Here is a 26188-nt window from a genome sequence, read left to right as displayed (position 1 = left end):
CCTCCGGTAAATGACTTAGGATATCTCGTCTCGTCTCCGTTCTTATCGGTCGTGCAGTCGTGCTCTCGTCCAGCTGTATAAGGTATATCTACGGATCGATGTGATTTACCAGTACCCTACCTGATCGCTCGATGTTATCGACAATTAGATGGTTAGATGTCGGATCACGTGATACGGAAAATACCGGTAAAGTTGTAAAGTCCCAGACGTACATCTCTCCTTCTCTCTCTCTTTAGCTTGTCCTTTCTTCTCTTGTCTCGTTCTCAACCACACCATCTCCATCATCATCAACAAGAGAAGAAAGATATCGCAGAGATGACCACTTGTGCTGGATGTGGTGAGAAGGAAGCCTCGAGGTTGGAATGTCCCAATTGCAAAAAGTAAGCGTACATCTCTTTCAGCATCAATGGACATGTTCAGTCAAATGGTCGTATGCTGTGCTAACACTTGTGATGGGATAGATTGGGCATAGCGGGTAGTTTCTTCTGTGATCAGGATTGTTTCAAGAAGAACTGTAAGTATCAGCTGTCATCCCACCGAGATCATGATGATCGCAGCTGATTTTGCTCATCTTCCGATGTCTAGGGGTGAGCTATCACATGAATCCGAATTTTACATTGGCCCTTAGTCAGAACTGATGAGAAGTCCTAATTAGACAAACCATAAAGCTATACATAGTATAGTCCAGCTAGCCGCTCAAAATGAAGCCAATAGTGAGCTCTCATCTCCAAGTCCTTTGCAAAGTAATGATTTATAAGACTAATGATCAATGTGTACATAGAAGAATCAACTTTACCACCAAGTATGAGAAATTACAAATTCACCGGAACATTACGTCCTGTATATCCCTTATCACCTAAGAGGGTCGTGCCGCCTCATATTAGAAGACCGGATTATGCAGATCATCGTAAGTCCACTTGAGGCTGACATTTCTAGTACTATCTTCTCGTGGTAAGTGTGATGCTGATAGATGTGAGGTCTTTACAGCTCAAGGTGTATCGGCTATTGAATCAACCAGGGAGAAAAGGATTAAGATTCTGAATAATGAGGAGATAGAAGCTATGCGATATGTTTGTAAGGTATGTTGTGTTATAGTGACGCTTTCTCTTTGCCACCTTGTCGCCGTAAATTGTCCGTACTGCGTAACGACCTTGTATCACCAGTCACCTTGTTCTATACAGGATCTAGATACTGACGCCTGTCACTCACCTCTATCAGCTCGGACGAGAAGTATTAGATTACACAGCATCTTTCATCAAACCCGGTATAACATCCGACGAGCTAGATGCGATCTGTCATCAAGCATGTATCGATAGAGACTGTTATCCCAGTCCGCTGAACTATGCCAAATTCCCCAAGAGTGTTTGTATAAGTGTCAATGAGGTCATCTGCCATGTGAGTCTCCGCCTCTTGCATTGATCAATCAATGTAATAGGGAAGCTGATATTTGATCTGCACATTAGGGTATCCCTGATCAACGTCCATTAGGTAAGTTGCAGGTATTCTTTGTGACTTGTTGCTGACATGTGTGCTATAGTGGAAGGAGATATTGTCAATCTGGATGTATCGCTATGTAAGCTGCCAAGATCCTGTGAGAGCACTATAATTTCAAGCTGACATACCTGCTATATTGCAGATCACGGAGGTCAGTTGGACTGATAATGGTCGTGATCAACCGTGTTAGCTGACTTTTCTAACAAAATACCACAGGCTTCCACAGTGATCTCAATGCAACATACCCCGTCGGCAAGATAGACGACGAATCTGCCGATTTGATAGCTACAACGAAGAAATCTGTAGACGAAGCTATAGCGATATGTAAACCGGGTGTACCATATCGAGAAATCGGTAATAAGATTGAAGAGATTGTCAGACCGAAAGGATATAGCATCGTTAGGAGATATACCGGACATGGTGTACATGAGCGTGTGAGTGGATATCTACTTTATCTGGTCGTCAGAGGAATGGAGAGTTGAGGGGATGAGGGGTGTGAGTGGGGAGGGTGTATCTGAGTCGGAGATTGGTCAGCTGATTTATGTTATATCTTAGTTCCACTGTGAACCGAATATCGTACATTATGGAGGATCGAAGATGCCGGGTAAGATGGAAGCTGGACATGTGTTTACCATCGAACCTATGATCAACTTAGGTACAGCCAATCTCGGTGAGCTCATTTCGTAAATGATGGCCAAGCTTAGCTGACGCAGTTGTTTAGATCACTGGAAGGATGATTGGACGGCTGTGACATTAGATGGTAGAAGGTCTGCTCAGTTCGAAGAGACTATTCTGTGAGCTCACCTCTCTCCATCGATGAATATAATCGGCGCTGAAGGAAGCTGATATGTTAATGTTTGTGATATAGGATAACTGAAACAGGCTATGAAATCCTTACTCGACCACCCACGACCACCTCGTCCAGCTCACACAAGAAGAAAAAGAAGAAGTCGAAATCGAAAGCCCACGCGAATGGTACTGCGACGCCTAACGAGGGAGATGAAACTCCTGAAGCTGGGACTCCCACTGGAGAAGCTGCAGAAGGTGTGAAAGAGTTGCATGTTAATGGGTCTTAGGGGTGCTCGAGGTTTCATATGGATATAGGGATGAGTGTCTTAGTAATATACTATGTGTCGTGGACATGTGATTATCTATGCATTGCATATGTAACAAGATTCTGCCTCTCTACTACCTTGGTATCATGTTGAGAGATATGATATGTTTAGTGATACAGTACATTTCATCCGCCTTGATCGTATTTGCGTATACGCTCATGAAGTTCTGTCCCATTCCATTCTTTGGCCGTATTATATTCTTGTCTCGTTTGCTAGCCGCTCACTCCTCAGGTATAGTTTTTAGCTGATATAGGAATTTACATGTTAGCAATTAAATCCATTTCAAATCGATTTTAGTGGATGATATTTGGTGTTTGTTCCTATTGTCCACCCACCTGTAAACCATGTATACCTTGTATATCCTCTTTCAAACACGCATTAACCAACTTATGTTGCTTTATAGTAGATAGACCTTTGAACTTGTTCGATGAAATTAAGATGGCATAGAATGAACCACATCCTCCTAAAATATTAGTCAGCAATCGATTGATCTGAGATCTGATCACGAACAGGACCTGACAAGCAGTCCACTAGACTAGCGGGTTCGACTTACCAGATACATCCTGAACTTCTAGCCTCTTACCTGGGAAAGCAGATTTGAGCTTATCGTATATCGCTTGTTCACCTTTATCTAATGGTGGTGTAGGAGTGGGAGTGGAGTACGATCGGAACTGGGATTGGAATTTATTTATGCGGGATGCCGATGATGTCAATGTGGATGATCTGGGTATGACGGTAGAGGTGTTGAGGAGGCAACGTAGACGAGGGGAAAACATTCTGAGTGACACTATTCTGATCCCAAGTGGATTTGCAGGTGTGTATAGGGTAGATGAGGGATGGAAGATAGTAAATCCTCACCCATCGAATGAATTCGCTGTAAATTGATTTCATAGTAACCAGTAAAAAGTGATGACGTAACCCACACCCGAGGGGGTCAGTGCACGCGTGTGAGTGTGAGCTACTCGTACCAAGGACCTGTTGACAACAAAGCCCATTCTTATTGTTCAATGGTATATCGTATCCAATCTCAATTATAGATAGCTATACGAAATACCTCGGACGATCAGCCGAGAGATCAATCTGTCTCACACATAGCAACGAGCGAGCAGAGGAACGCATAAATTTGGAGGGATCAGACTGGAAAATCATTTGTGCAAGCCATAGAACTACGAATGTACACTACCCTAAAACGACCCTCGTCCACTCTACCATTACAATCTCAATAGATCAATAGACAATACAGCATGGCTGATGCCAAATTATTCAGTGAGCTATTCATGAAAGTATATCCCCTAGCTAGCTGACACTCACTTTCACCCTCGCCCTCATAGCCCGGGGTAAAGCCCAAGAGCTTCGAGATGAATTACGAGGAGCGAACGATAAGCGAGATAAAGGTTTCCTGAGGAAGAAGACAGCTTTGAAGAAGATTGTAGCTAATATGACGATGGGGAATGATAGTGAACTTACCTCATTACCATTATACTACAAGTTGTGAATGGTTAAGCTGACTTGGATATTGAATAGTGTCACCCTTGTTCCCTGACATCGTGCAGTGTATGCAGATACAGGTATTGGAGATCAAGAAGAGTGAGCTACGCCATACTTAGACCGTATCCGAAGGTATAGCTGACCGACATATGGTAAAATTTAGTGGTGTACTTGTATTTGGTCAACTACGGGAGACTGAGACCGGAGGAAATAACCAGTGCCATAGGTGGATTTTTATCGGTAAGTGAACCTTTCCTACCTGCTCTTCCGTTGCTGTAAGCCAATCTCATTATGCTCATCATACTTGATATCGGAATTTGTAGGACTGCGCGGATCGTAACCCCCTGATTCGAGGATTAGCTATTCGAACGATGTCTTCCATTCCGTTACCAGCCATTGTCAAAGCGCTGGTCGATCCATTGCGTCACGCTCTTCAGGACCAAGACCCCTATGTTAGGAAAACAGCTGCAATAGCGTAAGTCAGCTATCGTCATCCAATCGTCATCCCGGCTGAACGCAAATATGTAAATCCCAGAGTCGCAAAATTATACGCTTCGGAACCGGGACGAAAGGTAGTGGAAAGAGAAGGATTCGTAGGAATGTTAAGGTGAGCTGAAAGTATCGCAATCCAGAATGGAACCATACTGATCTTGACCCGACAGAGACTTACTGGCGGATCATAACCCCACTGTCGTGGCTAATTGCGTCGCTGCATTGGTGGAAGTCTCAGAAAGAGGCGATGATATAGTATTGAAACTGAATGGGAATGTGGCAGGAAAACTCGTCGCTGCGCTAGGGGAATGCTCAGAGTAAGTTATCTGTCAATGAAAGATCTCCAGACATTGCTGATGTACAGTACGTAGATGGGGACAAATTTACATTCTTGATTCCTTGCTATCCTTCGTACCTCAAACACATCTCGAAGCGGAACAACTTGCCGAACGTATATCAGTCAGATTACAGCATGCCAACAGTGCGGTCGTACTGACCACGATCAAGGTCATCTTGTATCTCATGAACTACATGGAGGACGATGTATTGATGAGGGTATTGGAAAGAAAGATGGGTCCTCCTTTAGGTGAGCTCATTCCTCCTCGGCCGGTTTACTAGCTCACAATTAATCGCATTTTCTGTTCAGTTACTCTCTTGTCATCCGGTTCCGAAGTGCAATACGTCGGTCTACGAAACATCCTCTTGATCATCCAACGTCGTCCCGGTATATTGCAGAACGAAGTCAAAGTCTTCTTCTGTAAATACAACGATCCGATATACGTCAAATTGGCCAAACTTGAAATCATGTATCGCTTAACCCGCGAAGAGAACGTCTCAGAGGTATTAGCAGAGTTGAAGGAATACTCTACAGAAGTTGATGTTAATTTCGTCAGAAAAGCCGTAAGGTCCATTGGTCGTCTGGCAATCAAGATCTCATCAGCTTCAGACCAATGTATTCAAACGCTTTTGAACCTTATCGCAACAAAGATTTCCTATGTGGTCCAAGAGGCTATAGTGGTGATTAAAGATATATTTAGAAGATACCCTAATCAATATGAATCGATCATCACTACCTTATGTGAGAACTTGGATGTGTTGGACGAGCCAGAAGCGAAATCTTCGATGATCTGGATTATCGGTCAGTATTCCGATAGGATCGAAAATTCCGATGAGCTGTTGGAGGATTTTGCTTTTACTTTCAAGGAAGAACCTGCCGAGGTGAGTGGTCTATCACACAAGTAGGAGTATCTGTACTGACACAACGTGATAGGTCCAATTGGCCCTTCTTACTGCAGTCGTGAAGCTGTTCATCAGAAGACCTACTGCTGCTCAAGAGTTGTTACCAAAAGTCCTAAAATTAGCAACGGAAGAAGCTGATAATCCGGATTTGAGAGATAGGGTGAGTGATACAACGATTTCCAGAGATTTCCATTTGTATAATTTAGGCACATGTGGAAGAAGCTGACCATGGGACGCTCATGCAGGGCTTCATGTACTGGCGTCTGCTCACTTCCAACCCAACCGCTGCGAGGGATATCGTCCTTTCTGAGAAACCTGTGATTTCCACCGAAACAGACAGGATGGACAAGGGAATGCTTGATCAACTGCTATTGCAGACAGGTACTTTGGGAAGTATATATCACAAGAATCCAAACGTGAGTCAAACGTCTCTGAACGGTTCGATGCACTCGTTTTTGATGGCTAAATAGATGTGAAATGATATAGACATTCATCCGAACTGCCAAAGCTCGCTATTTACCCGATTCGCCCGCTTTGAACGCTTCGTCAAAACGACACCTGATCACTCCCTCCGGCTCGGGAATGTCATCTTCCGCTCTTCGAGCACCTCCTGTCCTTCCTGCCAGACCTGTATCGTCCGTTCCTGCCAATAACGCCCAGTCACCTGTTTCTCCCTCTGCTGCGGCAGGAGGTGGGATATCAGATGACGTATATGGTCAATTGAGTGATCTGGAATTTGTTAATGGTGGTGGAGCTGGTTATCAGACTGATATACCTAGACCTAGAGGTGCTGAAGAGGATTTGTTATTTTAGGTATACCATGGAATAAGGTTTTGTAAATTGGTATGAAAATGTACAGTAAGATTTTGCTTGCGCTTGAAGTACGAAGAATGCTTCGTATGGTATATTAAGGATGTCGTATGAACCTTCTTCTTGGGCAGTCGTACTCGGTATAAAGCATTGGTATGCCATCAACATCGTGGTAAAGCTCTATAACTCGCATCGCTGTCATTCAGCTCAATATAAGTTGTACACAGTCGACATATAATTAGGATCATACCATTATGAGAACCAATTTGGAAGTCCCTGTAACATCAACTATGAGGTAAGCCTCCTTCGAGGTTTTGACTCAATTTCGATTTCGTCAAGTCAATCAGACTGATATCATACTGCATCAGCGATACTATTTCGGCTTCAGCTGAAGTGATTACCATCCCTTCTCCGCCAGTCAAAAGTACAAGTGCGCACGCCAATGAGAACGATGAGCCGATCATCAAGGAGGTGATTGCGCTTCCGCCTATTGAAACCGAAATTGAGGCTATACAAGAGGAATTGGAAATCTCATTTAGAGAAGGAGTATATGACATGCACATCACCACGATGAGAAACGAGGGGACTTCATTTGAGAAGGGTCAAGTGGAAATTCGAATTCATAATAAAGTCGGAGAGGGGGAGAAGCAGATGACGGATCCGGTTAAGCTTACGACACTATCACTGTCATCGACAAAGAGACCATCTATTGAAGTTCGATTGGATTTATTCGATATTTGTGAGATATTCACTTATTTAGGTCACCTTCTCTTCAGATTTCAGACATTGGAATACTAAAGCTGATACAGATAACTGGATGATCGACAATCCAATCCAATCCAATCCAATCCAATCCAATCCAATCCAATTCATCAGACTTTATATGTTTGATGCTAGTTTTCCTTCGGGGCATCACCAATGGACTTGCAAACTTGATCTCAGCCCGATATGACAAATGAAACGAAGTGATTCTCAACCGGAGTGAAGCGAGTGAGTGAGCTACCCACTGACTTTACTGTCCCTTCCGTATAAGCTAAGCCAAGCTGAAGCACTGTGATTGTACGTTATAGAGATCGTCCGACCGACCAGTGTAAGACCTCAATAAATGTATAGGTATACTTCGCGGCATCACAATGACCTGGCTTGTCATTTGTAAATTCCTCCGATCTGCGATTGTTTTGTGGTGTGATGTATCGGTGGACACGACATAAGAACCATGCTGTCGCAATGCAATGACAATATGCATGCTTCTGACTGTGTTGTTACTGATATTCTCAAGTCCTCCATCTATTCGTCTAAATCAAAATCTGATCATGTACCCCAAACACCTACCAGCCCATCTTCACCAGCACTCAGCACCTTCCCATCCTTCCAAACCACATCAAACACACTTCCCTCCCCATGTCCTTCCAATACCTTCAGCGGTCTGACAGTTTGGATACTCGTTTTATCTGTAGTTGTCATTGCCTTCTCCCTGGGGGGATAAAACGACGGTGTACCATTCTGTTGTTGGGGTAATAAACTTTTTTGATCTGGAGCTATCATTGACGACGATGAGGTCGAAGAAGAATTCTCCCTCTCCCATAGGTAGATACATCCATCTTCCGATCCTCCAATGATCAAAGATGCATCGTGGGCGAACGAACATCTAATTAGGTTCTTAGAGGTATTTTGGTGGCCTGTATATCTGTAAATGTTGCGTTGCTATATACGAAAAGGATCAGCTCTGACGATCTACATGTCATTTCCAGCAGGGAATTTAGAGATATCAAGCGATGGAAAAGGTCATACGGAGAACAAGAGATATATATGAGAGGCATTATACTATCTTGTGGAAGGAAGTCGAACACACCATACGCAAGTCCCATAATCTATTGGAATTATCTTTACATCCCGCCAAGAGGTATCTACCTTGTTGGTCGAATTCTACCGAAGTTATCTCACCGAGACATCCAGTAATATTCTTAATGCACGTTCCGCCTACTGCGTCCCACAATCTTATATGTTTATCCTTCGATCTGTCCCCATATACAAATAAGACATCAGCGATCCGAAAGGAGAGATATTAAGTATGAAACGTGAAACGGACTCACCCCGAAGCTATCATGTTACCCGTATAATCAAAAGTGACTGCCAAAGTAGACTGACTGTGTCCAGAAAACGTCCGAAGTTGTTTGGACGTTTCGATATCCCATGAACGTAAAATCCTATCATAGCTCGCTGAGACGACTTGGTTCTGATTCCAACCAAAAGCCCATCAGCATATGAGGAGAACTATCTTGACGGTACCCGGAGAGATCCGCCATTAGGTGAGATTGGACATACCTCTCTTCCAGGTCTCCACTTGACACTATACACATCCCCTCCGTCACCATACAGGACATTCATACATTCCCCACTCGCCACATCCCAAAATCGAATCGACCCATCTCCGGAACCACTAGCGACCAGTGATCCAGAGTCGGAAGTTGAACAACTCCATATTCTAGATGTATGACCTTGCAAAACATGTTTGGTGGTATAATCTTCAGTAGAGAATATCCGAAGAGTAGAATCGCTAGGTTGCGAAATACGTTAACAGCCAGATATGATACTTTTAATTCGATATATGGAACACTCACCTCGCTCCGCTGACTTCTAGTTCCCCATGAGATCCAATTAGGTCTACACATTTCACATTCGCCGTATGGCCTTTGATGAGGTGGTACAACCGATCAGGGAGTTGTAATGGTCGATAGTCTGTCAACAGGCTGTGTGACAAGTAACGATGAAATCAGTATGTTAGCCTTTCGCAAGAAGAGAGATATATGTGTGTAGCATGCCGGTGGACTTACGTAGGTATTTTCACTGCTCCTGTATCACCTGCATATCCGACCTGACTGATCTGCCAAGCAGCAGCTTGTTTAAGTAGAGTCCGTAGTCTATCAGGAGCGACATATCGTCTTTCTCCATCTGAAGTCCGATCATCCATCAGTCACGCATAGCTCCAAGTCCGGCGAAAGCATCTTACCATCACATCTCTCACTACCCATCAACTCTCTCCATACAGCCACCAACCTCTCCCTCTCAGGTCCTACTCCCGCCCAATCTCGGAACGTCGGAGCATCATGTACGGTCGAAGCTGACGTCAAGTACGATAAAGAATAAAAATCATAGGGGACAGGTTGGTAATGTTCTAATGGTTTTAGACGTTTGGATAAGAGGTTGAAAGCTTTTTGAGATTCTCCTATTATCGTCCGAGAAAGATAAGATAAAATGTTAGTGATACAGATCTAGAATATGTTTCACCTGATGGATCTTGTTGTTGTAAGTGAAAGTATATATTGATGCACTTACTATTTTCTACATGCTCTAAGAATTGTTGTCGCCAACACAGATACAAGAAAGATTTCTGAGTTTGATATTTGAGTAAACCAGGTTTGGAGATTATTCCTTCTATCGAGCTGTAGTCGCCATCTGGATAGGTAGATATAGACATGATCAGTACGATTTCACATCTTTTGAGAAGGATATACAGTCCAAGGGAATACTAGTAGACTGGACAATGGTGTAGAATGTATAACTCACCTAGTATACATCTCTCGACATCTTCAATCCACTCTTTCTTCTCCCTCGAGTCGTTCATACTTAATACATTTTCATTCCAAAATTCAGCTATCGTCGGTACACTTCTTGATTCTAGGTATTGAGAGATAAGAAGATCGATTTCCTATCAAATGGAAACTATTTCAGCACTGCTGTCTACACTGATCTACATTTCGCTTGAGTGTGTTATGTTATATCTTACACGATTAACATACCTGATCAAAGCCATTGTCATCGAATTTGATCTCATCCACATCTACGTTCTTCCTCAACGGGGCTTTCTCTCTCTGTCTTGAAGTTAGGGCTGTATCGCTCTTGGAGTGAGGGTGTAGAGTCTCGGAGGAGGTCGAAGGACCTGCTTGGTTCTGGCTGGTCGGGAGCAGGGACATGATGACAGGCTATATACTATATCGATATCGTCACGTTCGAGCAGACGGAGGGGTATCCCAAGCCAGGCTTCGTTACCCTAATGATGATATGTCTAAGGATGGATATCATAGAGTAGTAAACCAGCATCATACATGCTTGAAAGGAGGATTGGAGACTTTCGAACAAGAACAACGGCACGTGTGATTGTACCGTACCTGCTCTCCGACGGAAAGGCGGTCTGTCACCATGCAAAATGATACATTTCAAGATTGATGGTAATCCTACTGGTCCATTACTATGCATTGCATATCCGTATCTATAATCATAATCTATGAGAGGGGGTAGCTACAAACTGATACTCGAACAAATGTGGCAACACAACGTCGTAAGCGTGAGTGGTAGACAGTACAATAAAGTACAAATCGTAGTATAAGCTATTACTTGTCAAAACAGAAATCGTTAAGAAAGACTCCATCCGATTATCAAACCTTCCAACCTATTCGATACACCTGATGCCTGGATAAACTGCAACTCGACCCTTTCCCCCGTGTTCCTACTCGTGGCGCCAAAGAGACGAGGTCGCATTAGCCGATTGGTTGTTCTTACTACTTCCTCTATTCCACGTCCTAGCTTGTTGAGCAGCCTGCCATTGAGCTTGCTTTGCAGCCTGTATCTGATTATATCTCAACATCGAAGCCTTCTTATCATCCCTTGATTTCGAATTCCCCCAATTCTTCCATAATATCCTATCCCACAATAATTGTTTCTTCCGGTTATCTACCAAGAAAGGATCATATCCCTTTGAGAATTGCTCCACGGATCTATCCCATCTTTTAGAACTCATCAATATGGACAGTTCGTCGGTTCTAGATCGTCCATCGGATAATGCGACTCTTCGGACTCGACGAAGTGTCTTGGTGCCGTAGATCATAACTAAAAGGGCAATGAAGGATGCTGTTCCGGAGACCACCACGAAGGCGTATGGTGTTGATTCGAGCGATGAGGTCAACTGGTACATCAAATCAAAATCAGCCCAGCCCGAGCGTAACATTGACAGAGAAAGGGAGAGTGACAGGGATACTCACGTTCATACCGAATAGACCAGCTATCAACGCTCCTGTACCTATACCTAGCGTAGCTATTGAGATCTTGACGTCCAAAGCCAGCAGAGCGTTGCGTCCTGAATCGAGCATTAATTCTGCTATCTCCTGCGTAGAATTCATGTTGGCCTGAAGAAGAACAATGTTGCGTCAATCTCTGATGCTTGATCTACCGTGTGATCCGAATGGTCACTCACGACAGTCGTATCGACCTCACTGACAATTTCCTCTACCTGTTTGACAAAGCTTTCCAGCAACAACTCCAATTGTTCGTGATCGTGTAAAGCTCTCGGACGACCCTGAGCCCTTGAGGTGAGGTACATTGCGGACAGATCCTCATCTAGCAAGTATCATCTTTTGAGTCAGCACAAGGTCCAAGCATGTATATTGGTCCAGGCTTACCCGATTCAAGAACTTCGTCTACTGCTCTCTTGACGTATCTAGCCCTACTCTGAAATCCGACTATCTTCCTCGAATAGTGTAATAATCTCTTCAGGTTTTCTCTATTTATATCACTTTCTAAATCAGATAAAAGATGCTGTACCAGATGTCTGGTGAATGCCATCTCTTCTTCCAAGGCATTGGCGGAAGCTACCAGGACAGATTCGAGGGCTCTATAGTGTTGTAAATGAGACATTAGCATTTGCCAGAGTAAAGGAAGAGCGATCAAGAACGATAATCAGGAGATATAGTGATATTATCGATTATCAAATGCTAGCAGGTTACTAACCTATGTTCATAACATAACACAGCCTCTTCACAATCCTTACTCCCATTATCAACTGAAGTCTGTATACCTAAGCCAGCTTTGATATTTCTCTCTAAATGATATTTGAACCTTCTCTGAGTGTCTGATTCTTGGATTTCGGAATTATCAAACACAATCACCCTATCAGGTTTGATCAAAACTTTGATGTGAAGCATGGATACGATGATGCATGTTCGTCGAGTTAGGATGATGGGTACGAGGTTGGGTGCGAGTGAATCCAATTTTCGAAGATCCCGAGGCTATTTGACCAGTTCCCACTGATTAATTCCGATCTCAGGTCAGACTTATAGGTGCAAGGTCAAACTCACATCCAGATCATGTTCTCTGCATAATTCAGATTTCTTGTATTTCCCTTCTTCAGCTGTCCAATTTCCTTCTGCATCCAGCACCGAACCTACATGGTAAATTACAGATGACATCAGTATTTCACAGTGACCCGTGACCTATTTGAAAGGATCTGGACTCACATCTCAAACTCAATTCTCCAGCTTTATCCATCAGACTATCTAGATACCTCTGCTTCCTGTCCCTCCTCTGCCCATCCACTTCTTCATTCCCATTCCTACCTATCAGCTGGTCCGGCGGTGGAGGGGTATAAGGAATCTGTGGAGACTCAGATGAAGGATACGATTGAGTCCAGAATGAAGTTCCTCTTCTGGTGAACAGCGATCTACTCTGTCGTTTGCAGGGGCATCTTGAAGGTATTAGTGGATAAGATCGGAGGGGGATCCTCGATGGACCTGCTATTGCCGCTGATGCCATTCTGGGAAGATGGATCGAACGTGACATGGTCGATAGCATGTCGCTAGTGATGATGACCTCGAGAGAGATCTAGGTGTATGGATATACAGATGGTGGTATTGTGCTCTATGACAGTATGAGGAAGAAGGAGAGGAAGATGAGCTCCTCTTTGATGCTGTGGGTGATGTCAAAAGTCGAAAAAAGTCGAGTTAACGGGGTCCAGTCAGGAACGATGATGGTTGATGGTCGAAGTAATCCCGAAACATTCCAGTCTCACCAACTTATCAGCCTCACATCGAGAGACCATGGGAAGCCTATCAGGCTGACTTCCTCACCGCGTCTGTGCTATGACGATGTGAGCCAGACCGAGACAGCGACAGCAGCGAGACACAGCTCAAATGCAAGGAGAGAGGTTTTGTTGACAGTTGACAGACAACGTATACGTCCGACTCGAGAGCAGTGATAACACCTTCATAATGGCAGAAGTCGACCGTGAGCCAGATTAGAATACTTCGGACGTGCACTGAACGAAAGCTGATCTCTCCGCGTAGTCACCTTCGACTCCCTCCTTGATCTCCTCAGGCGATTACCTCCAACTCGAGTAGAAGAGAATGTCAACGCTCTGTGTGACCTCGCACCGGAGTATGCAGATGATTTACTGGGAAATGTGGATCAGCCGTTGAAGGTCTTGGCGGATGGTGAGAAAGGAAGGGAGTTTCTGGGTTGCGATTATAACAGGGATGGTGATTCGTTTAGGTGAGTTGAATGAATACAGTGAGATATACGTGTACTATTTATACCAGATGTCCAAACACCTTTGATATCTATATCTGACCCAATGGGAAGGTCTAGATCCCATGATCAGTCCAGCTAACAGCTCATTTGCAGATCTCCTTGGTCCAATAATTACCTACCCACATCCACTGGCGGGCCCGTGCCATCATCGAGATTGAGAGAATTGGAAGTTTCCCTCAACGCAGCGTTCGATACCTATAGGGAGATGTACTTTGAAGGTGGTATCTCCAGCGTGTATCTATGGGATTTGGAAGATGATCCGGGACAGGGTAAAGAGATGAGTTTTGCTGGTGTGGTATTGATGAAGAAGGGTGAGTGGGTTTTCATCATGATAAGATACATCATCAAAGCATCTCTCTTCGTATAATCTTAATCATCAAATTCCGCGATCTATATGGAGACTGAGCCTGAACAATGCACAATTAGTCCTCTCAACACCTTCATCAGACCAGCCAGAAACCACCCCTTCAGGCTCATGGGATTCTCTACACGTATTTGAATGTCAAGAAAGAGGAAGATCGGCGAAATACAAATTGACTTCTACGGTGATGTTAGTGTTGGAGACGAAAACGCTAGCCAAGGCAGATTTGAAAGGTGTTGATGAGAGTGAGAGTAAGGGGAAAGGAGATGTGACGTTGAGTGGTAGTATGACTAGACAGGTGAGTGAGAAAAGACTCACCGATCATAAACTTTGATCTGGTTATGATAAACCTTTGCTCATATGTTGTGCACATTAACAGGCAGAAGTAGATTACCCCTTAACCAACTCTGCAGGACATATACCAAATATAGGAAGAATGGTAGAAGACATGGAGTGAGTAATTCGAACATACATATACAGGATTCAACAAACCAATCCAATCACTGATATGTGATTTTACGTTCCGTACCATAGAATCAAAATGCGTAATCTCCTTTCATCAGTATATTTCGGTAAAACCAAAGACGTGATCAACGAGCTACGTTCACAGAGCGGGTTGGAGATGAAATCGAAAGAAGACCTGTTGAGAGCTGAATTGGCAGGTAAATTGGGTGGTAGAAGGGCATAAACCTGGGTGGACAGGATGGACTTCGTTTGTAGGTATAACAGTTATGATATTTACGAAGTACAGGAAAATGTATCGTATATACTTATCTGGTTTGGTTTGGTCTTACTATGCTGCCTGCCGTGGACGAGCAGCTTTCACAATGTCCATCTTGCAGTAGATACGAGCGTGGAATCAGAGGGATGAAGACAGATTGCCACGAGTCTCGGGAGATAAGATTACGATCAAAATAAAAAACTAATTTTCCCAACTTGCTTTCCTTCTGTTGTTTTCTTCCCTCACGATCATTCATCGTTTTGCTCTCTCTGAGCCCGACACACCTTTCATTTGATCCTCAAGCACAAGCACAATGACCAACCAACATCAACGGGAGCGCATCAACGTCCTAATGGTGTGTTTAGGGTAAGCTAACCATTCGTTCCCATAACGAGTCGAACGAAGAATAGCTAATGATCTCGTGGTTTTCGTCGGATAGCAAGTAAGTGAGCGTGCTTATATCTTGCATCCTGCCGCATATACCCTAGTGCAATATGGAAGTCCACTGATATGCTTCATCAACCCTTTCGAGCAGTATCTGGTGAGCTTGTCTGACAACATCCTTTGCGACATCTCAAAGCTTACTCTCCTCATCGTGTATACTCATAGTCGATCACCAATGGCTGAAGCGGTGCTCAAGCACGAAATTACCGTTCATCCCACTATCAAAGATAAACTTGACATACATGTAGATTCGGCTGGGACGGGTGCTTATCATGAGGGAGAAGAGGCTGATGATAGGTTAGCTTCTTCGTGATCCTACAACTCTCTGATTCCAAAACAAAGGACAATTAGCTGATGCTGTATCTTATCATTATTATAGGACAATAGCAGTCTGTAAGAAGGTGAATATCGAGTATTCTACTTGATGATCGTGATCAATAAGGATTCTTCATATTGTGGCTGATTTTATGTTGACCTGGTTTGGATTATTTTGATTCAGCACGGTATCAAAGCAGATAGTATAGCTCGGGCAGTTATAAAAGATGATTTCAACAAGTTCGATTATATTCTAGCGATGGATAAGTCAAAGTAAGCTATCTCCCTGTTCTCTTCTGTTCTTCTAAGACATTCATCTCCTTAACATACAACGGAATGGTATATCTGATATATGTTTAACGTAGCCTTCAAACTCTCCTTCACCGTCAACCCACCTCCTCCCCTTCTCAGATATCCCTATTCGGTTCATTCTCCCCTTCCATCCCCATCGCTCAACAAGGGAAATCTAACACGAAAGCAGAAGCGATATCGGATCCGTACTATGGTGGGAGAGATGGATTCGAAAGTAGTTTTAGGATGTGTACAGAGTTCGCGAAAGGGTTTTTGGAGTATTTGGAAAGGGAGAGATCGTAATGTGTCTGGGCGAGAAGATTATAAGAGAATTGCAAAAGAGGGGAGATCGGGGCTGAACGAAAGGGCTGCAGGAGATGTGAGCGAATGAACATAGACAAGAGAATATCCAATATAATATTCGGATTTATGACCTTAATGCTTAAACGATCGGACAGGATGAGTTGGTTATTTACCATACTGGTACCGACTGGGATATACCCTATATACAAGATAGAGGATGAGACGCATCATGTGGACATATAATCATACAACAAACCCAATATAAAAACTAACTGAAACTCTTACTACCTTTCATTCCATTCCTACTGTTTATCCTATTCAAACTCGCTGTCCTACTCAAACTCGGTTCCCTGCTCCTTGCCTTGAGGTTATTCAAACTTGCCACCCTATTCAAACTGACTTCCCTCGATCCTGATCTAGCCAAAACACTTCTACTCCTACTCCTACTTGTACTTCTCGCTCTGCTCCTACTCTTACTCCTACTCCTATCATCTGTCTCGTCCTCATCCGCATCCTCTATATCCCTCACTTTCCTACCCCTCTCATTCCTAGGTCTAAGTCTCTCCAACCTCCTTTCAATAACCTCTACAAATCCAAGTATACTCTTAACATCCCACCCTATAACTTCACTCGAGGCATTGATAACCACTTCCAAATCATTCGGTAATTCCAAGAATGGATCATTAGCAGCAAAAGACCGTATCTTCTCTCCTGGCATCAAAGGAAGCGTTTTGTTATTACCGCTGTTGGCTTGGATCGGTTTATGTGAAATTCGTGTGGAGTTGGAGTTGTCGGATTTCTGATGGAATGTTGTCCATGAGTTTGGGGGGATGTCGGATGGTGGAATCGGCTCATGAGAGATAAGTGGAAATGGTGTGATATCTGAAGATAGATCTCAATACAATCAGCTTGATCATCTACAAGAACTGGATGGGATTCATCAAATCACCTGATGGCTCTTCTCGATGATCCAGTAAAATTCTCTCAGCTTTATCAAGGAACATATCTATATCATCTTCGTCCATGATATTGAAATGCCTACAGGCGTTTGAACCATCTATCAGCTCTGATTGTCATTGTCTTATCTGCGGACAGGAGGAATGGTGTGGATGAGACATACTGTTTCTCTATATCTCTCTTTCCACCTTTCAAGACACCCTCTTTCAGTCTATCCGTCAACTCATTCAACCACGTCGGAGAACTAGGCAGCCCAATGGCCGGATCAGACTTCAAGAGCGCTTCTCTATTCTCATCTTTTCATCAGCTATGTCTATTTTTTCAAGAAAGGCACAAGGGATAGCTCACCGAGGTATCCCATCTAAGCCATATACGATTTTCATGATCACTATCCAAGCGCTCACTATTGCTATTTCAGGAGCAACGACATCTTGATATAACAAAGTTCGTTCGTACATCTCCTTTCTATCACTTTCTGGCTCTTCTTCGTCGGAAGCGTCGGTTGCTTGGTAGGTCGATCTCGGTCGACCACGAGTCTTTCTGAAATACGTTTGGATCTCTCTTTCGATTAGGGAGAAGTTGATGTCTAGGATAGAAAGTAGACGGATGACTTGAGTGTACGTCGTAGCTGCGTAGTTGTCAAAGATTAATCAAGATTATCTAATAGAAACAGGAAAATCCACATACGGGTACCACCTAGATTGGATATTATCCTCCAAACGACGGGATGTACATTAATCTCTGGTATCTGCACACCATATCTCTTATTGAGCGCTCGAGCGAGGTTCTTACATGATCGGTGTATAAGAGATGGCGAAGGCGATTTCTGTAGTGTTATCAGATATCAGATTCTATCGTCCAGCAGACTCAGTTGAGCTGACTGACCAAGGGTGAAAGGGAGATCATCACATCCCGATTCATGTGTTTTCTCATATCCTCAGATAGGTGAGTTGTATGGTAAAAATCGACATAAGGGATTTTCATTTCGTTTATTGCGCTGTCGGATCCAATTGACAATAATAATAAGCAAAAACATTGTATGTTGATTTTGGTAGGTGGGTCCGACTTCGACTTACTTTTCAATATCTACAGCCATGAAGGGTACTCTCAAAATCCATAAACCCATAACAAGCGTGATGATCGTATCTGAGATCCTCAATTTCCTTTTCCTCTTTCCTTTTTTCCTATTCTCATCACCTGACCTATTGTCATTCTGCCTTTCAGTATCCTCTACATCGGACTGTTCCAGCCTCTCTAAAATTTCCGAATCGATATCTGATCCTCTTTCATCGTCAGAGCCTTCATCGTGTTTCTCATCTTCTGTATCTGAACCGGGCTGCGAGCCATCATCAGATTCACTATCCCTATCCCGGTGTTGATCTACCATTTCTACATCTATCGATTGACTGGGTTGACTGTGTTTGTCAATTATCGCTGGTAGCACATCGGGCTGTTGATTCGATTCGGAAGACTCAGGTAAAGGCGGTAGAACTGATAATGATAATTGATATGCCCACAAATCACGGACTATCATCTTTATGATAAAAGCCTTCATATAAGCTCAGAGTATAATCAGCAACGATTGGGGAGCTTACCTCAAAAATATCAGGTAATGACCATGATTTTGATATAGCTTGAACTTGTAATCTTAACAACAATTGTAGAGCTTGTATCCTTAGATATTCAGCTTCAGTTCCATGATAAACTATACATCGTATGTCAGCTGCGCCAATTCGTTTCTCCCACAGCTGGATGTTCAAACTTACAAAGTGGGTTCGCCCTTCCTTCCTCTTTCCGCTTATTCCTCCTTGTTCCCCTCGTACCGATCTTCCTTCGAGTCAATTGATGTCGAGGTCCACCAATCTCCATATCATGCACCTCTGATCTGTAGTCCTACATCGTAGCTAGGATATCAGATCTTACTGTCGCTTTAAGATGAAAGAGCGAGTGAACCGACCTGTCGAACATGACCTTCTTCACATACTGCATTTCCCGTCACTTTATCTTTCCTCCATTTTCTAGATCCACAAATATCACATGCTCTCGCCATGTCGAGCCTTTTTGAGCTTTACTGCTGCTCATTCGCTCGCTCTCTGAATGGTCATGGGTTGATAAGACGGTACAAAGAGCCAGATGCAACTGCAAAATGGTTGAAATCTTGTAAACAGACATCTTGAAGTGGAGGTCTTCTCAGAGCGAGCCACGTGGCAAATCGGGATAAAATGAACATAAAGAACCGGGAAAATAAATAAAAGATGGGCGGTGACATCCGCCTCCACCTTTGCGATGAAGATTTCACGTCCACCAGCTGAAAAAAGTTTATTTTGATATTTCTGATTTCTGGGATAGAAGAGGTGAAGAGCAATCAGTACTTCTCTAATCTTGTACCGTAAACCAGTGAATCAGGTAGACAAAATGGCCAAGATCAAGAGAAAGGGAGAGTCCGGAGCGTAAGTTCAGCTCTGCTACGGAATCGTATTCAGAACTATGAAGCTGATCGTATCTGGGACTTCTCCTTAGGGCTAAGAACTATGTGACGAGAAATCAAGCATTGAAGAAATTGCAGATCTCTTTGTCCGATTTCAGAAGGTTATGTATCCTCAAAGGTAAGTCAAGCATTCTTATCTACCTATGATGAAACACCTTGCTTGATCTATGGCCTGCTGTCATTCATACGTTTGTGCTGATTTGTCGTAATCATAACAGGTATCTACCCTCGAGAGCCTCTCAACAAGAAACGAGCCAACAAAGGTTCTTCCGCCCCTGCTACATTCTACTACCACAAGGATATTCAATATCTACTCCATGAGCCGCTCTTGGTCAAGTTCAGAGAACATAAGTCGTTCGCTAAGAAATTGGCTAGAGCGTTGGGTAGAGGTGAATGGGCTTTGGCGAAGAATCTCGAAGATGCCAAACCTGTGGCGAGGTTGGATCATCTCGTAAAGGAGAGGTGAGTGTGTTGTGGTACATATAGCAATGAACAGGGGTGAAATCACGCAGTGGATGGCTAAGTTACGATGTTATGATGCTTGTAGATACCCAACTTTCACTCTCGCCTTGCAGGATCTCCAAGATCCTCTAAATCTCGTTCATCTATTCTCAACCCTTCCTACCAACCCTATACCAGGCAAGACCCTCGTGCCTTCCTCAGTGATCGCTGAATGCTCGAGACTCATCTCCGAATGGAAAGTTTGGGCTATCCGAACCAACTCGCTCAGAAAGATATTCCTCGGAGTCAAAGGTATATACTACGAATGTGAAGTACCAGGTCAAGGAGGTGAATCAGTCAAAGTTAGATGGTTGGAGGGATACGAATTCCAACAACATGTTCCTACCGATGTAGACTTCAGAATCCTCTTGACGTTCTTGGATTTATACAGGACATTAATAAGTTTCACCCTGTTCAAACTCTACACGGAGGAGAATCTGGTCTACCCTCCACCGTTAGATGTGGAATTGGACGAAAAGGGAGAATCAGTCGGTGCGTTCAGGTTGGTAGAGAAGAAAGATAATCTGGGTGTGGAGAGTTCAAAAGTATCGAAGAAAGCTGTAAGAAAAGCTATAAGAGGTATCAAAGCTTCTACTGGTGATGTCGATGCCGACGTGGAGATGGATGAAGATGAACAAGCTGGAAATGAAGAGGATGATGAAGAGTTCGTTGAAAGACCTACGAAAAGTGGTGAAGAAGTTGAAGATGTAGCTACAGCACCTTTAACAACGTACAACTCTCTCCTCGCCACATCTTCCAATGCAGCTTCGACTTCGAAACAGAATCTCCTCTTCTCGCCATACACTTTTTACCTCTCGCGAGAGACTTCTTCAAGAACTTGGGAATTCGTAATTAGAGCTATGGGCGGAAAGATCATCACCTCGTTGAACTCGCCTACTCCATCGGACGACTCGATTACACATGTCATTATCGATCGACCGATCACCGTGGAGAGGATGAGGGAGATGGAGAACGGTAGGAAATGGACTTGGATCCAACCTCAGTGGGTAGCCGATTGTGTCAACAGACAGAAAATCATTTCCTCCGAGGGATACCACCCTGGCCAATTGTTACCTCCCCATCTGAGTCCTTGGGACGGTGAAGGCGAATTGGATAGACCATGGTTGGAAGATCAACAGAATGCAGCTATCACTGCTGCTCAGGAGGAAGCAGACCAAGAGGAAGATGTGATCGAGCAAGATGCACCCGAAGAAGATGAATCTGAAGATGAAAAAGACGAAGAAGAAATTGCTGGCAGTAAATACCCACCAGCATTACTTGCTTCGTCGTTGGATCCAGAGAACGTATCATTGTTACATGCTGCGGAACTTGAAGCAGAACAGAATGGTGTATCCTACTCGGCATTCAGGAACCAACTCAAGGAAGCTATCAAAGCGAATTCAAAGGATGGTTCTACCAAGTCTCAGGTTGGTAAGAAAGGCGGAGAAGAGGATTTGAGAAAGATCATGATGAGTAATAAGAAAGCGAAGTTGTATGAGAAGATGCAATATTCGAACAGAGAAAAGGCTGCTGAGGTGAGTGTTTTCTCTTTCTCAGTTGATCACAACAACAGATTTCGGGGTCTAGGTTGCGACTTCAAGCTGACTTGTTTATGTTTGTGTCTGCAGAAAGAAAATCTCGAGAGGAAGAGGTTGGCTATTGAGAAGAGGAAACGTAAGGAAGCTAGGGCGTGAGGTCGGTAGTAGACATGATTCACCAGTTCATCGCTTTGTTATAGTTTGAGTCATATACCATGTACTATCTTTGCATACCACGTTGGCTTCCACGCGAGCCTCGACCTCGCTTGCACTGCTTCGGTGCTAGCATCTGTCAGGTTCGGTCGAAAGTTCCGCATGCTCTTGGTTGATGTAGGCAAGGCCAATGTTCACATCTGTCATCAGATTGATCCCATACCTCTTCCACCATCAACGATCTTGTCCGAAAATGCGAACGTGTCCTTGGCAATCTCTTGTTGCGTACAGCTCCAGTTTACTTAACTTGTACATCTTGTCCGATATGATAGATACATTAGTATGTGAGGTACTTCGGACCGCTATGAGCGGGGCGTCAAATCCATCTTGGCAATATCATCTCGTTTACATCCACAGTCATCCGATTATCTGATAAGCTAAAGACTATATGTCTTCGGGGCAAACATTCTGCTTGGATTGATGGCGGTTAGTTACCGCAGAACATGTGAGAAGAGGGGCACTTTTAGCGCTGTGTTTGTTAATACTTTTAGTAGCTTGCCTGCACCAGCAGATGGAATGATTTTCGGCCGGTTGAAATGATTGAAACCGTAGCAGTATTCGCAAGGAACGTTTCATCTGTCACTCGACCATTCTACCATGTCGGATAGCATATTTCGGCCGGCCTTTCCTTTGTTCTTGCGCTTTATCTGATTACTCTTGCCAAAGGAATCAAATGAGCAAACAGGCGCTTTGTTCCGCTGCTAACAACCTGTTTGTCATTTTCGGATTTAGACGCCATGTCCTTTTTGTGAATGAAAGTGGTAACTATGAGTAATTGGCTGATGGGATGATTCAGGGTAAAATGACGAGGAGCTCAAATTTCATTTTTTTTATCAGATAAAAAAAAGCACCCTCACCATCTCACCACCCCGAATGTACCCCCGTGATTACCCGGCTCCACTTTCAAAATCATATATACTCTTACACTCTTATGCTCTCTTTCCCTTTTCTGATACATCTCATCAATAGCTCTATCAGAAGCATACAAGCTTCATAAACAAGGCATCAGTTCTTTATCCTTGTCGATCTGTGTGCTACACACATCTTTCTCTCGTATTGATAATCAAAAAGTTGTCTTCCGATCCTTTTTTCTTGGGAGTCGGTACTAGTGTAAACCTACAAAAACAGCTACCATCAGAACAAACATTGTTTATTCCCCCACCCACCCACCTACAAATCCATCATCGGCCGATCGACATCACGATGACCTTGACCAGTGGACCACTCAAGACTGTTGTTGTGTTAGGTGTAGCGTATGGGGGTAAAAGAGCGGCGGATATACTGTCAAAATCGCTCCCACCTAATTGGAAATTAGTGGTGATCGATAGGAATTCCCATTTCAACCGTGAGTTTCACCTACTGTCCACATTCCATATTCACTACACTAAGCAATCATCTCAATTACGAAGAGGCAAGGCTGATCTGATTACCATTGCTCTCCAGATCTCTATGCCTTCCCTCGATTCGCTGTCTTACCTCAACACGCCCCCAAAGCCTATATCCCTTACACACACATATTCGACGAAGCAGAGTCCTCTACTTCTTCTTCTGGCAAACCCTTGACTCCACCTACCACCCCTCCTGCATCCGTCTCTACACTGCACGGATCAGACCATCATTCCGACCCATTATCAATCGCCACATGTAAAAAATCAAGACACCAGTTCATTCAAGGATCCATAGTCGGCTTGACAGCTCATTCAGTGACATTCGTTAGACCAACATTGGATAAATCGAAACAACAACCTAGATGTTCACATTCTCCCGATACGTATGGGAAATACGATGGACCGGAGGAAACTATTCAATTTGATTATTGCGTTTATGCCCTAGGTGCATCTATGCCATCACCAGTAAACGTCTGGTCAAAGATTATACATTCCTCTGAAGTGAAAGGACAAGATGAGCTCGAGGATATAAGTGGAACGAAGAAACATGGTGTGAGATGGATGGAGGAATCTGCAGAAAGGTTGAAGAAAGCTCAACATGTTGTTGTGGTTGGTGCAGGAGCGATGGGTATCCGTGAGTTATTTGTGCCCCTCGTCGCTTGTCCTACCCGTTCATCCACTGACGATTAAGATGTGATGTTATAGAATTCGCGTCCGATCTCAAATACCTTTACCCCTCTAAACAAGTCACTCTGCTTCATTCGAGAACACGAGTTATGCCTAGATATCCAATCGAGTTCCACGTTGCTCGTAAGTGCACAATATCACCTTTACTCTCGAATGAATATGTGCTGATTCACACTGGCTTATCTGTACAGTGATCGAAGAACTGAAGAAACTCGGAGTTGAAGTCGTCCTCGGTGAACGAGTTATGACCTGGCCTAAAGATCCTGAACTACTCGACGGCAAGAAGAAGATCGTTACTACCGACCATGGAAGAACATTCGAAGCCGATTTGGTTCTTCCATGTACCGGTCAAAAACCGCATATCGCCTTGATGGCTTCTGTCAACCCATCTGTCATTTGTCCACAGTCCGGTAGAATCAGAGTACATCCCACGTTGCAAGTTCACGCCTTGGACAAGAAAGGAAACTCTGGATCGGTAGAAGATAGAATGAACAATTTGAATCTGTCTATGCCCTTGACTCCACCTTCTTCCGAATACACTTCTTCAACCAAAACGAATCGTTCGTCTGCCGACTCCGATGAAGAAGAACAGGGAGAGGGAGAACAGCAGGATTTATCCCATATATTTGCGTGTGGGGATTGTGCAGAAACGGGGGCTATCCAAGCTGGACATACGGCATATTACCAATCTGAAGTAGCAGCTAGGAATATAATTAGGTTGATACATCAACGAGAGTCTAAAGCGGGTAATTATAATCTGACTGATGATGATAAGATCTTGGAAAGTTATAAAGTGTCTCATCCAGCTATCAAAGTGACTATGGGTCTTGTAAGTTCTACCTCATCACGAAGGTCGGGAACAAGATATATGAGCTGATTCGGCTGTGTCAATTGTAGAAACGAGGTATAATATCAAATGCCGAAGGTGTTATGATCAATGATGAAGGTGTGGATGATCTACATACTATGGTTATGTGGTGAGTACCAATACAAACCAGTCTCTATCACGCCGATACACAAGCTAAGATCTTGATTTCCATTGATTGTAGGCCAGGATTCGGTTATAAAGGAGATGATATTGATATCAATGAATAATCTTGGTAATAAACGTTGCCACCATTTGGATTTGGATCTCTATACCGTTGTAACACGTACATTTGGAGTGATAGGTTTTACTGTGTTTTTTGGGTTAATTGGTACACATATAATGGAGAAGGACAAATTACAATAATCAGAGGAGTTGTATCAATACATTTTATTTATATAGATATAAATATGAAACAATTTCAGCATATGAAATATACCTTTCCTCTCAATGCATTCACAGATGAATAGGTTATAGACCTTGGACCACGTTGAAAGCAAGACGAGCGCTGCTGTCTACTTACAGCTCTTTGGCGAAGTCTATGATCGTTGAAAATACGTGTATATCGCTTCTCCCGATCTATGGACTCTTTTCTTTTTGCCCTTCCCATCCCACGACCTGACTTCTCCACGTGTTGACTGAATCACAGTAACTGGGTAAAAGTCATCTAACGATAACCTGCCTGATCGAACGTCAGACAGGTCTAAGCGTCAGACAGGCTTGTTCATTTATTCTTCATGATTCCATATCCCAATCGCCGTGTTCCGGTGACTCACTCACTTTTTCACGTGTTTTCTTTTACATCCTTTCCGGTGGAGTGCCTATTCCAGAACCAGTGGTCATCATATTCTACCGAAAAACGGTACTCGGCCGTAAAGGGTAATCTTTTGTCTCCGGCGATCTTCCATGAAATGTTGTAATTATCATCATGATCATGATGATCATAGTGGAAAAGAGCTGAGATGATTAATCAGCTTGACAGTCCTGATGTGGAGGGGTTCAATCGTATCAACAAGATATAGCTATAGATATATATATACATATATAACATGTAGATTGATAAAGTACTTCTTGAATCTTTTACCCCTATTAACCCGTGTTGCCTAAATAAATACTCAT

At 43.5% G+C, this 26188-nt stretch overlaps 11 protein-coding genes across 11 annotated transcripts; 7 read left to right on the top strand and 4 right to left on the bottom strand.

The window, feature by feature from the left end:
• Positions 1-315: 315 nt before the first annotated feature.
• V865_008103 (methionine aminopeptidase, type I) lies at positions 316-2570 on the top strand (the record flags this gene model as incomplete). Its single annotated transcript, XM_066231842.1, has 12 exons — positions 316-380; positions 462-514; positions 684-713; positions 782-907; positions 988-1079; positions 1219-1395; positions 1464-1488; positions 1538-1573; positions 1711-1928; positions 2050-2164; positions 2216-2288; positions 2363-2570. 12 exons carry the CDS (start codon positions 316-318, stop codon positions 2568-2570), a joined length of 1218 nt encoding a protein of 405 aa, XP_066087939.1.
• A 259-nt stretch (positions 2571-2829) lies between these two features.
• V865_008102 (uncharacterized protein) lies at positions 2830-3385 on the bottom strand (the record flags this gene model as incomplete). The annotated part of the gene is made up of 3 exons (XM_066231841.1): positions 2830-2853; positions 2945-3072; positions 3163-3385. The coding sequence occupies 3 exons, from the start codon at positions 3383-3385 to the stop codon at positions 2830-2832; spliced, it is 375 nt and encodes a 124-aa protein (XP_066087938.1).
• Positions 3386-3853: 468 nt separating this feature from the next.
• V865_008101 (uncharacterized protein) lies at positions 3854-6641 on the top strand (the record flags this gene model as incomplete). The annotated part of the gene is made up of 12 exons (XM_066231840.1): positions 3854-3875; positions 3941-4066; positions 4134-4196; positions 4261-4337; positions 4421-4572; positions 4633-4704; positions 4760-4906; positions 4961-5175; positions 5236-5807; positions 5860-5988; positions 6074-6244; positions 6315-6641. 12 exons carry the CDS (start codon positions 3854-3856, stop codon positions 6639-6641), a joined length of 2073 nt encoding a protein of 690 aa, XP_066087937.1.
• A 251-nt stretch (positions 6642-6892) lies between these two features.
• Positions 6893-7436, top strand: V865_008100 (uncharacterized protein; the record flags this gene model as incomplete). The annotated part of the gene is made up of 2 exons (XM_066231839.1): positions 6893-6933; positions 7007-7436. 2 exons carry the CDS (start codon positions 6893-6895, stop codon positions 7434-7436), a joined length of 471 nt encoding a protein of 156 aa, XP_066087936.1.
• A 513-nt stretch (positions 7437-7949) lies between these two features.
• V865_008099 (uncharacterized protein) lies at positions 7950-10612 on the bottom strand (the record flags this gene model as incomplete). The annotated part of the gene is made up of 10 exons (XM_066231838.1): positions 7950-8342; positions 8491-8656; positions 8732-8874; positions 8964-9195; positions 9260-9388; positions 9473-9590; positions 9649-9864; positions 9975-10094; positions 10206-10347; positions 10439-10612. 10 exons carry the CDS (start codon positions 10610-10612, stop codon positions 7950-7952), a joined length of 1833 nt encoding a protein of 610 aa, XP_066087935.1.
• A 533-nt stretch (positions 10613-11145) lies between these two features.
• Positions 11146-13223, bottom strand: V865_008098 (uncharacterized protein; the record flags this gene model as incomplete). The annotated part of the gene is made up of 7 exons (XM_066231837.1): positions 11146-11601; positions 11678-11821; positions 11890-12032; positions 12095-12306; positions 12423-12700; positions 12770-12855; positions 12929-13223. 7 exons carry the CDS (start codon positions 13221-13223, stop codon positions 11146-11148), a joined length of 1614 nt encoding a protein of 537 aa, XP_066087934.1.
• Positions 13224-13678: 455 nt separating this feature from the next.
• V865_008097 (uncharacterized protein) lies at positions 13679-15046 on the top strand (the record flags this gene model as incomplete). Its single annotated transcript, XM_066231836.1, has 6 exons — positions 13679-13694; positions 13754-13958; positions 14091-14308; positions 14424-14656; positions 14738-14811; positions 14893-15046. 6 exons carry the CDS (start codon positions 13679-13681, stop codon positions 15044-15046), a joined length of 900 nt encoding a protein of 299 aa, XP_066087933.1.
• A 346-nt stretch (positions 15047-15392) lies between these two features.
• On the top strand, positions 15393-16432 carry V865_008096 (uncharacterized protein; the record flags this gene model as incomplete). Its single annotated transcript, XM_066231835.1, has 5 exons — positions 15393-15445; positions 15689-15820; positions 15903-15924; positions 16023-16111; positions 16204-16432. 5 exons carry the CDS (start codon positions 15393-15395, stop codon positions 16430-16432), a joined length of 525 nt encoding a protein of 174 aa, XP_066087932.1.
• Positions 16433-16700: 268 nt separating this feature from the next.
• Positions 16701-19439, bottom strand: V865_008095 (uncharacterized protein; the record flags this gene model as incomplete). The annotated part of the gene is made up of 10 exons (XM_066231834.1): positions 16701-17314; positions 17382-17470; positions 17553-17675; positions 17738-18017; positions 18086-18215; positions 18275-18386; positions 18466-18923; positions 18985-19094; positions 19156-19282; positions 19347-19439. 10 exons carry the CDS (start codon positions 19437-19439, stop codon positions 16701-16703), a joined length of 2136 nt encoding a protein of 711 aa, XP_066087931.1.
• Positions 19440-19804: 365 nt separating this feature from the next.
• V865_008094 (uncharacterized protein) lies at positions 19805-22072 on the top strand (the record flags this gene model as incomplete). Its single annotated transcript, XM_066231833.1, has 5 exons — positions 19805-19839; positions 19910-19995; positions 20096-20339; positions 20425-21913; positions 22007-22072. 5 exons carry the CDS (start codon positions 19805-19807, stop codon positions 22070-22072), a joined length of 1920 nt encoding a protein of 639 aa, XP_066087930.1.
• A 1260-nt stretch (positions 22073-23332) lies between these two features.
• V865_008093 (uncharacterized protein) lies at positions 23333-25299 on the top strand (the record flags this gene model as incomplete). Its single annotated transcript, XM_066231832.1, has 6 exons — positions 23333-23474; positions 23573-24151; positions 24223-24327; positions 24396-25033; positions 25102-25181; positions 25254-25299. The coding sequence occupies 6 exons, from the start codon at positions 23333-23335 to the stop codon at positions 25297-25299; spliced, it is 1590 nt and encodes a 529-aa protein (XP_066087929.1).
• Positions 25300-26188: the final 889 nt, after the last annotated feature.

This window comes from Kwoniella europaea, chromosome 3 (genome assembly GCF_036810445.1).
Source record: "Kwoniella europaea PYCC6329 chromosome 3, complete sequence".
Taxonomy (NCBI): Eukaryota; Fungi; Basidiomycota; class Tremellomycetes; order Tremellales; family Cryptococcaceae; genus Kwoniella; species Kwoniella europaea.
The sequence above is the reverse complement of the archived record's forward strand: the minus strand, read 5'-3'. Positions and strand labels throughout refer to the sequence as shown.